Source organism: Salmo trutta, chromosome 14 (assembly GCF_901001165.1).
Source record: "Salmo trutta chromosome 14, fSalTru1.1, whole genome shotgun sequence".
Lineage (NCBI taxonomy): Eukaryota > Metazoa > Chordata > Actinopteri > Salmoniformes > Salmonidae > Salmo > Salmo trutta.
The window spans coordinates 58934752-58950445 of record NC_042970.1 but is presented as its reverse complement, the minus strand read 5'-3'; the positions used below and the strand labels follow the sequence as shown (position 1 = coordinate 58950445).

At 41.2% G+C, this 15694-nt stretch overlaps 1 protein-coding gene across 1 annotated transcript; it reads left to right on the top strand.

Moving 5' to 3' along the window:
• The first annotated feature begins 11895 nt into the window (after positions 1 to 11895).
• Positions 11896 to 14449, top strand: LOC115147837 (gastrula zinc finger protein XlCGF8.2DB-like). Its single transcript, XM_029690113.1, has 2 exons — positions 11896 to 11905; positions 12064 to 14449. Exons 1-2 carry the CDS (start codon positions 11896 to 11898, stop codon positions 13191 to 13193), a joined length of 1140 nt encoding a protein of 379 aa, XP_029545973.1. The 3' UTR covers positions 13194 to 14449.
• Positions 14450 to 15694: the final 1245 nt, after the last annotated feature.

The window sequence follows — 15694 nt, the reverse complement described above, 5'->3', positions numbered from 1 at the left end:
TGGCAGCTGGGAGGAGGTGCTCTTATTCTCCATGGACTTTAGTGTCCCATAACTTTTTGGAATTAATGCTACAGGATGCAAATTTCTGTTTGAAAAAGCTAGCCTTAGCTTTCCTAACTGACTGTGTATATTGGTTCCTAACTTTCCTGAAAAGTTGCATATCGCTGGGGATATTCGATGCTAATGCAGTACGCCATAGTATGTTTTTGTGCTGGTCAAGGGCAGTCAAGTCTAGCGTGAACCAAGGGCTATATCTGTTCTTAGTTTTACATTTTTTGAATGGGGCATGCTTATTTAAGATGGCGATGAAAGCCCTTTTAAAAAGCAACCAGGCATCCTCTACCGACGAGATGAGGTCAATATCCTTCCAGGATACCCGGGCCAGGTCGATTAGAAAGGCCTGTTCGCTGAAGTGTTTTAGGGAGTATTTGACACTGATGAGAGGTGGTCGTTTGACCACAGACCCATTATGGACGCAGGCAATGATCGCTGAGATCCTGGTTGAAGACAGCAGAGGGGTATTTAGAGGGCAGGTTGGTCAGGATGATATCTATGAGGGTGCCCGTGTTTACGGATTTAGGGTTGTACCTGGTAGGTTCCTTGAGATTGAGGGCATCTAGCTTAGGTTGTAGGACTGCCGGGGTGTTAAGCATATCCCAGTTTAGGTCACCTAACAGTACAAACTCTGAAGATAAATGGGGGGCAATTAATTCACATATGGTGTCCAGGGCACAGGTGTGGGCTGAGGGGGGGGGGGGGGTCCATAACAAGCGTCAACAGTGAGAGACTTATTTCTGGAAAGGTGGATTTTTACAAGTAGAAGCTCGAACTGTTTGGGCACAGACTTGGATAGCATGACAGAACTCTGCAGGCAAACTCCACCCCCTTTAGCAGTTCTATCTTGGCGGAAAATGTTGTAGTTGGGGATGGACATTTCTGAATTTTTGGTGGCCTTCCTAAGCGAGGATTCAGACACGGCTAGGACATCAGGGTTGGTGGAGTGTGCTAAAGCAGTGAATAAAACAAACTTAGGGAGGAGGCTTTGATGTTAACATGCATGAAACCAAGGCTTTTACGGTTACATTAGTCAACAATTGATAGCGCCTGGGGAATAGGAGTGGAACTGGGGGCTACAGGGCTGGGTTAACCTCTACATCACCAGAGGAGGAGTAGGATAAGTGTACGGCTAAAGGCTATAAGAACTGGTCATCTAGTGCGTTGGGGAAAGAGAAAAAAAGGAGCAGATTTCTGAGCATGGTAGAATAGATTCAGGGCATAATGTACAGAATATGGTATAGTAGGGTGTGAGTACAGTGGAGGTAAACCTAGGCGTTGTGTGATGAGAGAGGTTGTCTCTGGAGGCACCAGTTAAGCCAGGTGAGGTCTCTGCATATGTGTGGGGTGGGACAAAAGAGCTATCTAAGGCATGTTGAGCGGGACCGGGCGCTCCACAGTGAAATAAAACAATAAGAACTAGCCAAGACAGCAGTAGACAAGGCATATTGACATTAGAGAGAGGCATAAAGCAATCATAGGTGTTGATCAGGTGTTGGCTGGTGACAGAGAAAAAAGGTGAAGACCGCTAGCCAACAAAGACTAGTAGCTTGTCAGCTGGCTAGCTCCTGATGGAAGTTCCAGTAATAAGGAATAAAAATAGCAGATCTGTACCACATTGGGTGAGGCGGGTTGCAGGAAAGTATACTTAAAGCCTTCAGAAAATACTTTCTGAAGGCACTCAACTTTCTGTAAAAAAAAAGTAATCACATATGACCGTCAAGCAGTTCTGGAGATCAGATCGATAGTTACCAACCTCGATTTCAAATACGACTTCAACTCTGAGTCAGCTGTTCCACTGTTCATACCGGACCTTATTCCTTTGTTTCATGGGCTACCAAAACGTTGCAGGCGTAGACGCGGGAGTTGAGGTGGCGTCTTGGTGATATTGAGGCAAAGAGAAAACCGAACGTCTCTCCCCTCCGTTCTATTAGAAAATAAGATTGATGAGCTTTGTTCGAGAATCTCCTATCAGAGACTTGAAAAGCTGCAATATTATGCGTCTTGCTGATGACGCTATGTACGTAGTACGCGGTGGATTCTCCATGCAGTGGCAGGATTGAACGGCAACTTTGGAGAAGTCGAAAGGAGGTGTTTTATCATAGATAACAACTGGTGTGTGGCTTCAAGTGTGAAGGAAATCTCAAGCTTTTGTTCACCTGGGGCTATCATTTGTTTTTTAACAGGACAACGACCCAGCACACCTCCAGGCTGTGTAAGGGCTATTTTACCAAGAAAGAGAGTGATGGAGTGCTGCATCAGATGACCTGGCCTCCATAATCCCCGAACCTCAACCAAATTGAGATGGTTTGGGATGAGTTGGACCGCAGAGTGAAGGAAAAGCAGCCAACAAGTGCTCAGCATATATGGGAACTCCTTCAAGACCGTTCGAAAAGCATTTCAGGTGAAGCTGGTTGAGAGAATGCCAAAAGTTTGCAAAGCTCTCATCAACCAAAAGGTGGCTATTTGAAGAATCTCAAATATACTATATATATATATATATATATATCTTTTTTGGGGGGTTACTACATGAATCCATATGTGTTATTTCATAGTATTCACTAATTGTATTCAGTAATATTTTATAATGTATAAAATAGTAAAAATAAAGAATAACCCTAGTAGGTGTTCTAAAACTTTTGACCATTAGTGTATTGAACCAACATATAAACTTAACGATTTTACTGAGTTACAGTTCATATAAGGAAATTAGTCAATTGAAATACATTCAGTAGGCCCTAATCTAATGATTTCACAAGACTAGTCATAGGCCCACCCACTTGGGAGCCAGACCCAGCCAATCAGAATTAGTTTTTCCCCACAAAAGGGCTTTATTACAGACAGAAATACTCCTCAGTTTTATCAGCTGTCCGGGTGGCTGGTCTCAGATGAGCCTGCAGGTGAAGATGCCGGATCTGTGGTCTGCGGTTGTGAGGCTGGTTGGACGTATTGCCAAATTCTCTAAAACGACATTGGAGGCGGCTTATGGTAGAGAAATTAACATTAATTTGACAATTCCTGCAGTCATCATGCCGAATGTGTGCTCCCTTTAAAATGTAGACATCTGTGGCAAAACTGCACATTTAACTATTTTCACATGTACCAACAAACATGTGTGATCATTCTACAGTGGTCCCTGCAGCGTACGCTCAAACCGGTGTGATTAGAACGCTTATTTAGAACGTCTAGTTTCGATTGACGCAACAGTCAGCATTTAAGCTAGCCACACTGTTTTTTCACAGAAACGTTTTGCACAAACACAGTCCTTACAAAGTTATGTCCTGGCAATGGGAGCGCCAGCCAGAAAAATGTGCAAGACTAAGCAAATGTCTGCATACTTGATTTGCAGAAACATTGGTGAAGTATGTGTGCTTTCCTCAAAGAGAGAAGTTTGTTTGACTCAGTAAAGCCTCAAACAAATTGTCTGCAACACTGAAATGGGCAACTTCTATGAGTATTATTGAGGAGGCAGAACACACCTCAATTCAAACTTGTCAGAAAATAAAACGTATCAATTTCAAATTATTTTCTAACAAGTTGAAACATAGCCTATAGATAATTAGCAGGCCGTGCGTGGAATTAGAGACTAGTTTGTTTTGGTTATGAAAATTCCTTGCGGACTGAAGACCCACTGACTGAACGGACTAGGCCGACTACCCACCTCTCAGTCGAAAAATGTCTAAACTACATCGTTTCGTGAGTTCTTAAATGAGCGTTTAACAGCGTCTGCCTTGGAGATTTTCGCGGCAGTTGAGAAAACGGTGGCAGAGTACCAATAGAAGAATGATCGGCTACGGAGATTGCTGCGAATCACCCCGAAGGTAAAACTATGTAGAATTGGTTCGTATGTAGCTAGTAGAGCTCTACCGGGGGATAGGGTTATGTAATTATGTAAGGGATAAACGCCGACAATATTTCCAAGGTAATGTACAGAATTCAGGACTTTATAACGCGTATATAACACAGTTGCCAAATAAAACAATACCAATGTACACTCACCGAAAGAAAAAAAAAAACTTTTTATTTTTTGCAAGATAATTCATGCTTTGTCATCTTTTGGTTACTAAACGCGACCCAGTCGTTCGTTCGATTAGTTCGATTTTTATGGACGCTGCCCAGGAAGTTGTTCTCTCTATAGCTATGTTCCATTGTTGCTGGCAACGTTCTTGCCCCTTGCTTGCTAACTAGCCAACTAGCTACGGCTAACACAGACACGACCTCTGTAGCTGGTAGCTACATTTGCGTTTGTTTATTAAGCTGCTTTCTATTCACATTAATTTGGACACATGAATAACAACGAGCGGATGATGCCCGATTGTTCCTGGCATAGCTAGAAACGTTTGCTTTCAGGGCCGCCAACTTTTGAAGAAAGTTTACGCTTCGAACACACTGCGTCATTGCATCACTGCTACGTAACATTTTGCGCAGCTAGGCAACTATACTGATGCAAGGTATCTTTTGCAGATGGTCGCATGCGGTTGGACACATGGAGGAAAGAATCATTTTCGCAGTATCCTCAAAACCGTGTCTTTTTGACACAACTGCTGACAGCTACAGGGACATAAACACAAAAAATTCTGCTTGGAGACAAGTGTCCACGATAGTAGGATTGCAAGGTCAGTTTAGTAGTGGGCATGTGCCAGATGTGGCTAGTTAACGTGACCCACAACAATGGGTCCTGGAGAAGACTAGCCTACCTTCATCAGAGCAGAAGGCACCCCAATTTTTTTTTCATTTGGTAACATTGCATAATTAAAAAATGATTCTAAACCAACTTTGGGAAAAGTTATAGTCCTAATGAACATTCTGTAAAAGTACATCTGATGTCAAATAAAATGTATGAAATATATGCATTCACTACTGTAAGTCGCTCTGGATAAGAGCGTCTGCTAAATGACTAAAATGTAAATGTAAATAGGGACTATTAACTAGAGACCCCTTTAGCTAGCTAGGTTGCACATAAAAACAATGTATCAAATATCAATCAATTATGGTATCAAAGGCTTTAAAAATGTACTAGAATGTAGCTTACCGGAGACAAATCGTCAGGCGTTCAACTGGGCTGATGGACTCCCGGTAGTTGGTATCCATCCGGATGATCCTGGCTCCAACCATCTGGAGCAGGTGATCGAACTGGCTTCGGTCCAGACGAAAGTAACTTCGGAATTCCTCTCCAAGCAGTCGAAGCTCTTGAATGAGACGGTGGAACTCCCCTGCCTGCTTTCGGTACTTTAACCATCTCTGGACCCACACAGACCTGCGCTTTCGGCGGGGCTGGTCCCGGCCCAACAGTGTGATCAAGACCACCTTCCTCAACGTTGGTCTCATTGTTGAAAGAGCCGGCTCTGCTATCTTGACTATTATGCATTTCGCTCCAAAGCTGCATTTTGGAGGGGAATTATATTATAGGCTCTCACAATTAATTTGTGGATGTCATGGAATAAATAATATACTTGGCAAATAAATGAATAAAAAAAATGCAAAGAAATTCTCCAGTCAAACTGTTTTTATTATGTAATCCCACATTTTTGTTTACTGGATATGTGTGCAACAAAAATTCAACATTCACATTTTGCTACTTTCTGTCAAGTCAACGCATACAATTTGATGCATCAACTGCCTCTGCAACGCAATGCTGCAAGGCAAACGCAGCGTTCCATTGGAAATTAATGTACTTCTGGTGTATCGAAACGCAACAACGCAGTCGGTGTGTTCGAAGCGTTAGTGAGATTTGCGTTGTGAATTTCATTGCCCCCTGGCACAACCCCTAGACGGGGGATTGGGGAATATTAACTTTTTTTTAAAGCGAATTTCCTGCCATTCTACGTATTTTGACATAGTTTAGGCTAGGGTGGAAAATAAAAACATAGGTCAGGATGCTTTGAACATTAAATTAACACTCAACCTTTGAGTTTGTTACTTAGATTTTTTGGGGGGATGAAATCTACACTTAAGGTGACCAGATTTCTGAAATTAAAACCGGAGACATTTCCAGTTCAGCAGTAAATATATAAATAAAATATCCAATGTTATTATCTATGAAATAAAAAAGGGGGACAATTCCAGTTTCATGTATTTAATCTAACAGGCACACTGTGATAGAGAAAACTATATTACAGAAACACTACAGACAAGACAGAACTGTCCAATCTGAACAGCCATTCAGTGGTCCTGGTAGTCTGGGTAGAATAAGAGCAGAAGAGAACATGAGCAAAACAGACAATAGTATATGTGAAATACTTAACAACATAAGAAATAAAACAGTGATGAGGTTGGTAACTACATAATATACTTATACCAACCTAATCTGTATATTTCTCAGAAGAATGTATCTTATCAGGATTGCTCTGTCTTTGGCCAGCTTCTCCATGAACTCCTGGCAGGGGAGGATGAAGTTTGTCTTCACAATAAGCATTGCCTTGATGGTAGGAACAGTGAACCTATTTCTTGCTGCTGTCCATATATCATTCATTTGAGAGAACACACTCTCGACTGGTGCATTACTTCCAGGTAAGCACATGACAACAGATGCTAGTCTAGCCAGGTTAGTGTGTGGGATGTTGTTCTCTTTGAAGTGGGTAACCACCGTGCTCCATCTCTGACTACTTTCTCAGATGTTTTCCATTCTTCAAGCAATCCCCCCTTTAGGAACTCTTGTAGGCCAGTAACCTCGTAAAACAATGCATCTTCATTGATGGTCACATGGGGCATTGTGCCTGCTGCCTTCTGGATCTCTTCACGCTGAGGTTGCCTTTTTAAAAGGAGACAATGTAAATCTTTTAGATTATCTGTGTGCTTTCCCCATGATTGCAAGTCGTTGACAGCCGTAGTGAAGAATGATTGTGATGTTTTGAGAATGCTCTCTTTAGACATTGCTCCATTTTCCTCTAGCTCTCTTAGAAGTCCTTTGACCAAAACTGTAATGAAGTTGTCTTCACGCCTTGCAGTCAATTTTGCCTCAATGTTTCTCAGAATTGCAGCTGACTCCACAGCACAGCTGTCCTGGCCTTCAAGCATCTCGATCGTGTCACTGAATACGGTCAAGTTTCCATGGACAAAGGCCAGCCAAAGTTCAGTCAGTGGATCTTCGAACATTGTTCGGAGGACAACAAGTCTTCAGAAAGAAAAAAGTATTTCAATGGCACATACATTTTCAGCACTCTTTCTAGAGCAGGGAGCATGGACAGCCAGCGAACATTGCTGTGTCCAAAAATGTTATGGTTCTCCTGGCCAACAAACTCACAAAAGCTCTTCAGTCTTTCTACTCTGACGGTGAAAATATCCAAATATCTTTGAGCAGGTACTCAACATCAAGGGGAATCATATCCAAAGCTGTTCTGGCCATGTTATGAATGATGTGGGCAGGACAACCTAAGCCAATCACCTCCCGCTGCAGAGGATTTTTCTTAAAGTTAGTATTTGTGTTGTCGGCAGAGAATGCCACGACTTTGCTTTCCAGGTTACATGTTTGGATGACCACCAGGACCTCAGCTACAATTTCCTCTGCTGTTTCTCCTTTAAATTCAACAAAATCGAGCTGTTTTGTTTCCACCAATGTGCTGCCATCATGTATCTTACAATATCTGACTACTATTGGCAGCAGCTTTACATGTCCGTGATGGGACGCATCATGGACACAAATTCAACCTGGTCTAGGTCCTGTGATACCAAAGTAGTTGCTCATGGTGCTAACACGCTACTCACCATGTCTTCACATTTTGTCCTAGCACATGTAAACTTCAGCTTATAAAGGTTCCGTGTCAGTTGTGCTGTGCAGTCCGTAGATCAGTAACTATGATTGTGTCACATAGTGTGGGTATGCAAAGACACCCTCCTGCACAGCTAAATCATATTCTTCTTGGGAAGGCGCTACCTTCTTGAAGAATGTGGTGACAGAGGGCATACCAACACGGGCAATCAGAGAGGCTTTTTGCTTTTTCTTCTGTTGATGTTCTACCACTGCCGTTCTTCCCCCGATGCCAATTGAAAAAGAGGAATTACAAAGGGTGCAGTTAACCATTCTATCGTCTTGACCTGACCGTACAAATGGAAATTCTCTCGTCATGTTGTCATTAAAATGACATTTCCATTTCTTGGAAAGAGCCATTGTACCTCCTCTGTCTGCTCTTCTTCACTCTCCTTGTGTCACTCTTCTTACTCAACTTTTTCTTTTCTTTGCTCTTTCTTCCTTTCCTTCTCTTTACCTTTCCACCTCGCCTCACTCTTTTTACTCCCTTAATTTTTCCTTCTCCTTCCTCTCCAATCTTTAATAATAAATACTACACTATTAGATAAAATATTTTGGCTAACAGATTTCCATTGCTTGCCTCCTTTTTGTATTTCATCTCAAAAACATTGTTTGGAATAATAAATTGGCAGGCTCTGTAATCATATGGTACCTTTCCTCCTATCCAGTCTTCCTCCCCTCCTTCTTCTCCCCTCTCTAACGTTATCCATGAAAATTTCCAAATATTTTCACCCTACTTATTATAATGCCAAACCATTAAAATTGTAATCTACAAGTAAATATTCTCATAATTAATTGTGCATTAATTAATTTTCAAAATAGCCCATCCACTGCATGTTTACATGTGAACGTTTAACCTAGCTACCATGACAGTAGCTAGATAACCTAGTCGACATAGCTAATGTTAGCAAGCATAACCTTATAAAGCAGATCATCTATCTATACAATAAATTGTGACATAGAATCTCAAACAATTGTAACTTACCTTGCTTGAAAAGACGTTTGTGGTGATGTTGATTCACTTACTAGCTTCTGGATGAGTTTTCCACAGCTTTTTTTTCTAAAACTAGTGCGAGCAAGTAGTTGGTAGAAGAAGAAGAGTGAATGAAGCTGATATAGCGAGCAGCCCTTCTGCTGGACAAATTAAGCACAACGCAATTGAGACGTTAACCGGTAGGCTCTGCTGTCCGGTCTTTCTTACCACGTAAAATATTATTTCACTTTGCAATCTGTTTTTAACGCACAGTTAAAAATGGGGACATTGCCGGGGACAGGCCCCCAAAAACGTCTGGTCACCCTAACTTTGGTTCACAATCTTTTCAAAATTATTTTAGTTAAAAATCAGGTCACCCTACAAAACTTCATGCTAAAATACGCTGTAGGTCTATATGCTGCTTTTATGTTGTCACAGCCTAAATTACAATCACCAAACGCGGGGACTAATGTGATTAAATCGACTTTAGTACATGCTGTCAAAAGGCTGCATTCTGCAATAGCGACGGGAGTAACAGCAACCTAATTTAGTGATATTTACCGGAGTTGTAACTCCAGTTCTATGAGTGGAGTTTACCCCGCTGCCTAGGCAGTGAATAGCTTGAGAGAAAATTATGCACACACCTGCAGCCAATGGGAGCACAGGTGTCTCTATATCGTGGAGCGCAACGCTCCAAAATGTACTCACTGCCGAGCCTAACACTTCCCACTTAATGAAAAGGTCGGGCCCAGCAATGGCTGCGACCAAGTCCCACAGTACAGTGACACAATATACTGTGTCCTCAGTACAATCTGCCCACTCAGTCGAGAGACAGTCAATGGCTAGTGGCCAGATAAACAGAATATGAGCCATACTAATCTGAATCAGCAGATAGATGATGCTTCAATATTCAATGATTGGTCTAATAGCACTGTAATCTAGTTACAGGAACTATTTCCCTCATATTTCCACCCAAACATAGTCATAGATTTGTGGGCAAGCTCGGGTTATTAGTGTAGCCTGTTATCACCTGGACATGTTGAAATATCTTAACGCCTAGAATAAAAACCTCCAGACTTTCTGCATAACGATCAATTTATTAAATAATTGTATTTTTACAGGGGCCAGTTTTGAACAACCTAATCCCGTCCAAATCGTCCTCTGGGGTAATAGTTGAATAGCCAATGTTCTCTAGTAATACTGCTCCTGTGCAAATAGGGCTTAAAAGTGATACGCATTAAAAAATATGTAAAAAAATACATAATATTATTTCTGATCCACGGCTTTCCATTGAGGGCTCTATTAATTTACTTCTACTAGATGCCTTTTATGAAGATTGGTCATATGAAAACACAATTGAAGATTTTCATAAGGCATTTGGTAGAAGTAAATGCATCCATAAAAATAAATATATCTTGATCTAAAATAAAGCCCGTTCACAACAATATGAGAAAGTATATGGGGCGGCAGGTTAGATTGTTGGGCCAGTAACCGAAAGGTTGCTAGATCGAATCCCCGAGCTGACAAGGTAAAAATATGTCGTTCTGCCCCTGAACAAGGCAGTTAACCCACTGTTCCTAGGCCATCATTGTAAATAAGAATTTGTTCTTAACTGACTTGTCTAGTTAAATAAAGGTAAAATTAAAATAAAAAATATGGAAGTAAAGCAGAAGGGTCATCACTTTCACCATAGAGTAGCAATTATATTGACAAGATGGTCAACTGACCACTCTAACAATGGAAATAAACTCAGCAAAAAAAGAAATGTCCTCACTGTCAACTGCATTTATTTTCAGCAAACTTAACATGTAAATATTTGTATGAACGTAACAAGATTCAACAACTGAGACATAAACTGAACAAGTTCCATAGACATGTGACTAACAGAAATTGAATAATGTGTCCCTGAACAAAGGGGGGTCAAAAGTAACAGTCACTATCTGGTGTGGCCACCAGCTGCATTAAGTACTGCAGTGCATCTCCTCATGGACTGCACCAGATTTGCCAGTTCTTGCTGTGAGATGTTACCCCACTCTTCCACCAAGGCACCTGCAAGTTCCCGGACATTTCTGGGGGGAATGGCCCTAGCCCTCCGATCCAACAGGTCCCAGACGTGCTCAATGGGATTGAGATCCGGGCTCTTCGCTGGTTTCATCAGACCAGAGAATCTTGTTTCTCATGGTCTGAGAGTCCTTTAGCTGTCTTTTGGCTAACTCCAAGCAGGCTGTCATGTGCCTTTTTACTGAGGAATGGCTATTGTCTGGCCACTCTACCATAAAGTCCTGATTGGTGGAGTGCTGCAGAGATGGTTGTCCTTCTGGAAGGTTCTCCGATGTCCACAGAGGAACTCTGGTCAGAGTGACCATCGGGTCCTTGGTCACCTCCCTGACCAAGGCCCTTCTCCCCCGATTGCTCAGTTTGGCTGGGCGGCCAGCTCTAGGAAGACTCTTGGTGGTTCCAAACTTCTTCCATTTAAGAATTATGGAGGCCACTGTGTTCTTGGGTACCTTCAATGCTGCAGACATTTTGTGGTACCCTTCCTCAGATCTGTGCCTCGACACAATCCTGTCTCTAAGGACAATTCCTTCAACCTCATGGCTTGGTTTTTGCTCTGACATGCACTGTCAAATGTGGTACCTTTTTATATAGTCAGATAGATAGCCTTTCCAAATCATGTCCAATCAATTGAAATTACCACAGGTGGACTCCAAGTTGTAGAAACATCTAAAGGATGATCAATGGAAACAGGATGCACCTGAGCTCAATTTCGAGTCTCATAGCAGAGGTTCTGAATACTTATGTAAATAAGGTGTGTATATATATATATATATATGCGCAGAGATGGTATATATTTATTTTTTTCTTCAATAACTTGCTAACATTTCTAAACTTGTTTTTGCTTTGTCATTATGGGAATTGTGTATAGATTGATGAAATTGAATCAGTTTTAGAATAAGGCTGTAACGTAACAACATTTGGAAAAAGTGAAGGGTTCTGAATACTTTCCGAATCTTGTGATAGTGGACTTATGAAGTTGCGTTGAGCGGAGATTTGGGGGTAATTGTATGACTAAGAATAGACAGAGTTAAACTTTTTTCTCAAGTTTGAGAAGTAATGGAAAATGGATTCAAGTAAAAAAAAAAAAAAGATTTGAATTTCTTGTTACTTCCTGAATTGACTGACTTCAATTCGAATTAACCCCAACCCTGATGTCTACAGGCTGTATAGATAATATCTGCTCCCTTCTTCCCTCCAGACTCCCTGCAACTCTCTCTCGCTGTCTCTGAAGAGGATGTTCCCTTTGAGCAGCAGCACTGTGAGCAGGAATGGAGCACCAGACTGGGGCAGGAGGATCCAGAGCCTATACAGATTAAAGAGGAACAGGAGGAACTCTGGACCAGTCAGGAGAAAGTGAAGCTTCAAGGGATGGAGGTTGATATCATAGAGTTCAAATGCACTCCTCCTTGTGTGAAAAGTGAATGTGATCAGGAGGATCCACTTCAGTCCTTGACTCTTCTCGAAACCCAGACTGTGGCGAACGGAGAGAGTCACTGTAAACCAGTGGATCTCAAACCTTTTGGCAATGTGACCCACATAAATAATCAAAACAATGACTCCAGCCACACCACATCTAAAATAACTCTATGCTGCCATGACTGTGGTAAAACATTTGCTCTGAAAGCTGACCTGCAGAGGCATTTGACTCTCACCAAGATGAGACCCAGGGAATGCCGATTCTGCAAAAAACACTACAATTCCACCTGTAAACTGAAAGCCCATGTCCGACTCTGTCACGTGGAGAAACCCTGCCCAATTTGTGGCAAGACCTTCAAATACAAAGGTGTTATGTCCAGGCACATGATGACTCATACAGGAGAGACAAGAGAGAAACCATTTAGCTGTGGTGACTGTGGGAAGAGCTTCAAACGCAAGCAGCACCTAACCAACCATGTACGGATTCACACAGGAGAAAAACCATTTAGCTGTGGAGACTGCGGGAAAAGCTTCATTCAGAAGGGACATCTAACCGAACATATTCGAACCCAAACAGGAGAGAAACCATTTAGCTGTAGTGACTGTGGGAAAAGCTTTAGTTACAAGGGGGACCTAAGGAGGCATATGCTGACTCACACCGGAGAGAAACCATTTAGCTGTAGTGACTGTGGGAGATGTTTCAATCATAAGGGGCACCTAAGGAAGCATATACTGACTCACACAGGAGTAAAACCATTTAGCTGTGGTGATTGCGGGAAAAGCTTCTATCAGAAGGGACACCTAAATGAACATATTCGGACTCACACAGGAGAGAAACAACATATCTGCTCAGTATGGGGTAAAGGATTCACTCAGAAGGCTCATCTGGTGAGGCATGTAAATAACGTCCACAAAGAGAGAAAACAGGACAAAAACGGGAAATAAGAAAACATTTGGAGAGAGATCTTCTGTCAGAAGATTGGAATAAAAAAGGCAGGATGTAGACAGGAAAACACAAAGGAAAGCAAAATAAGTGTGGGTCATTCATGCTGTAGGTTTCAGATATTCTATAGGCCTACATCTTTGGGGTAAGTGTAGCGATCTTGTTAGCCTAATGGTTTTTGGATAGTCGAAGGAACTGTGGTTTGAGTCCTGGTCTGATTTGTTTTTGTTCATCATGTCATTCTTAATCCAGCCCTGCCTAGGTCCTTGGTGGCTTAAATTCTTATCTAGCTAAATATATAGTTCTAAACGGTTTGATTTTTCTTCCTAATCATGTTTCTTTATAACCACAGTAAGGAAAGGTGATAGATAGCCTATTCATATTTTGCTCTGAATTTGCCACCCAAAGCAGTTTGTCAGGGGCTATGTTTTAGGCCTCTCAAATATGTACAAATACATCATACAAGGGAGCATATGTATTCCATTATCTGTATAATGGACAGAAGATTGCTGTTCAAGGTCATGTATATTAAAATGCTGATGGAGTGCTGAATAAAGATACCCTGTTAATTTTATCCAACATTTTAGTGAGCCTACAACACGATATACTCTAAAAACATTTGTCTAATTCAATTTGTGTAATCAAAATAGTTTCTCTTAAAACTATTATCCATGAGTGCTGTAGCTATGTAAATGTATTCCTGTGATGAAAACATTACAGCAGCAATTTGGTATAGACCTACATCATTTTCTCTGAACTCAAGGGTAGAAGCAAACCGATAGGGTAAATGGTAATTTGTGCAGATATTTATGTCAATAGGGTGAGAGTTGTCCGAGTTTTAAAAACACAATGGCCGTTTATTACTTGCCACATCAGGCTTGTTGTTTGGGGGGTTACAGTAGGTTTCCTATGTGTCTTTAAAAAAAAGAATGTGCCTGCCAGTCATTGCATTGAATCAGATCCATGATTAGTTGAGTCCAGGGTTCAAAATAGTTTAAAAAAATAATGACTCAATGTACTTATTAATTTATCTAAGGGAACATTGTATGGTCAAGTCACAAGACAAAGTTGTGGAGATGCGGAGAGGTACAGTATGTCTTATGAAAAATATGTTCTGACACAAAGATCAACTGTACTAGTTGTTCAGGCTTTGATCTTGTCCCATCTTGATTACTGTCAGGTGTTGGGTTCTGAGAATATGAAATGTTACTTATTCGTGTCACTGATGGAGTGCTAAGGTTGAGGGTCTACAACAGAAGTTAAGGGTTATAGGAGGAAGGTATATAGTGGGTGCAACTAAGCTTGGAATGTGTTGAGTGCAGGGAAGTGATTACATGTGGCAGGCATTGATAAGGGGAGACAGGTGGAGATCCTAGAAACTAACAAACGATGTCACTGAGGGAGATGGGGTTATGTATAACGTTTACATTATGTCAGGATATGTTATTGTTAGCCATCAGGGAGGAGAAGAGACACAGTCTGGTATCAATAACCATGACAGCCTTGAGTTGGGGAGGAGTGAGCACTTTGGGGTAGAGGTCAGGTCAGATATCACTAAGGTTCTGTCTAGCAACAGGGATGCATTGGCTGTTCAGTTGTAGAGGAGGAGACTCAGCCTAGGAGAAAGGGTTAAATATCAGTGCTTGTGTGAAATGTTTTTTTTTTGTCTGAATTACAGCTGTAACGACCCATTTGGAAGAATTAAACTTGGTTAAGCTTCTCTAGTGTCCGTGAGTTATTTACTCTGAAAAATAAGAACATAACACAGGTAATCTGGTCAGGTGCCGCAAAGAAAAACTCAAAACAAGCAGCACACATTGCCTTTAACACACACAACATGCATGACAGTCTTTCATGGTTGAGGAGAAATTGACTACTTCTCTTCTAGTGTTTTTAGTTATAGTTCTAACCACTTGTATAATATATTTGCATACACTTCAAACAGACATATGCCACCAGACATGCCCCTATGGGTTTCTTCACGGTACCCAAACCAAAAACAGATTTAATGTGTCGCTCAGTTATGTATAGAGCCATGTCATCGTGGAATGCTCTGCCATAAGAGGTGACACAGGCAAAAAGCAAGTTTAGCTTTAAAAAACTTCTTGTATCAAAGCGTCTCTCCTCTTTCCAATTAACACATTTAACTGTACTGTATATATGAATATGTACAGTGTCAAGTGTTTTTGTTTTCTCTTGGTGTCTTTCCTATATATAACTCTTATTTGAATTTTGTATTTTGAATTGAATGTAATATCTTATATTACTGTTCTGTACTTGTATCTTTTATGTGGACCCCAGGAAGAGTGTAGCATGTGCAGTATTTCATGGTAAACCTAATAAACCTCTGCTTGTGTGTGACTGTGCAGTAAAAAGGTTGGTCCATTGTCGCCTCAAGAGTTCTAAACGGCAAGGCATCATAATTCAGAAAATTCTGTGGTCCTGTTGCATCATAGTTGGTTTGATGACTTGACAATGCCACTCATCTCATTGTTGCATAAAT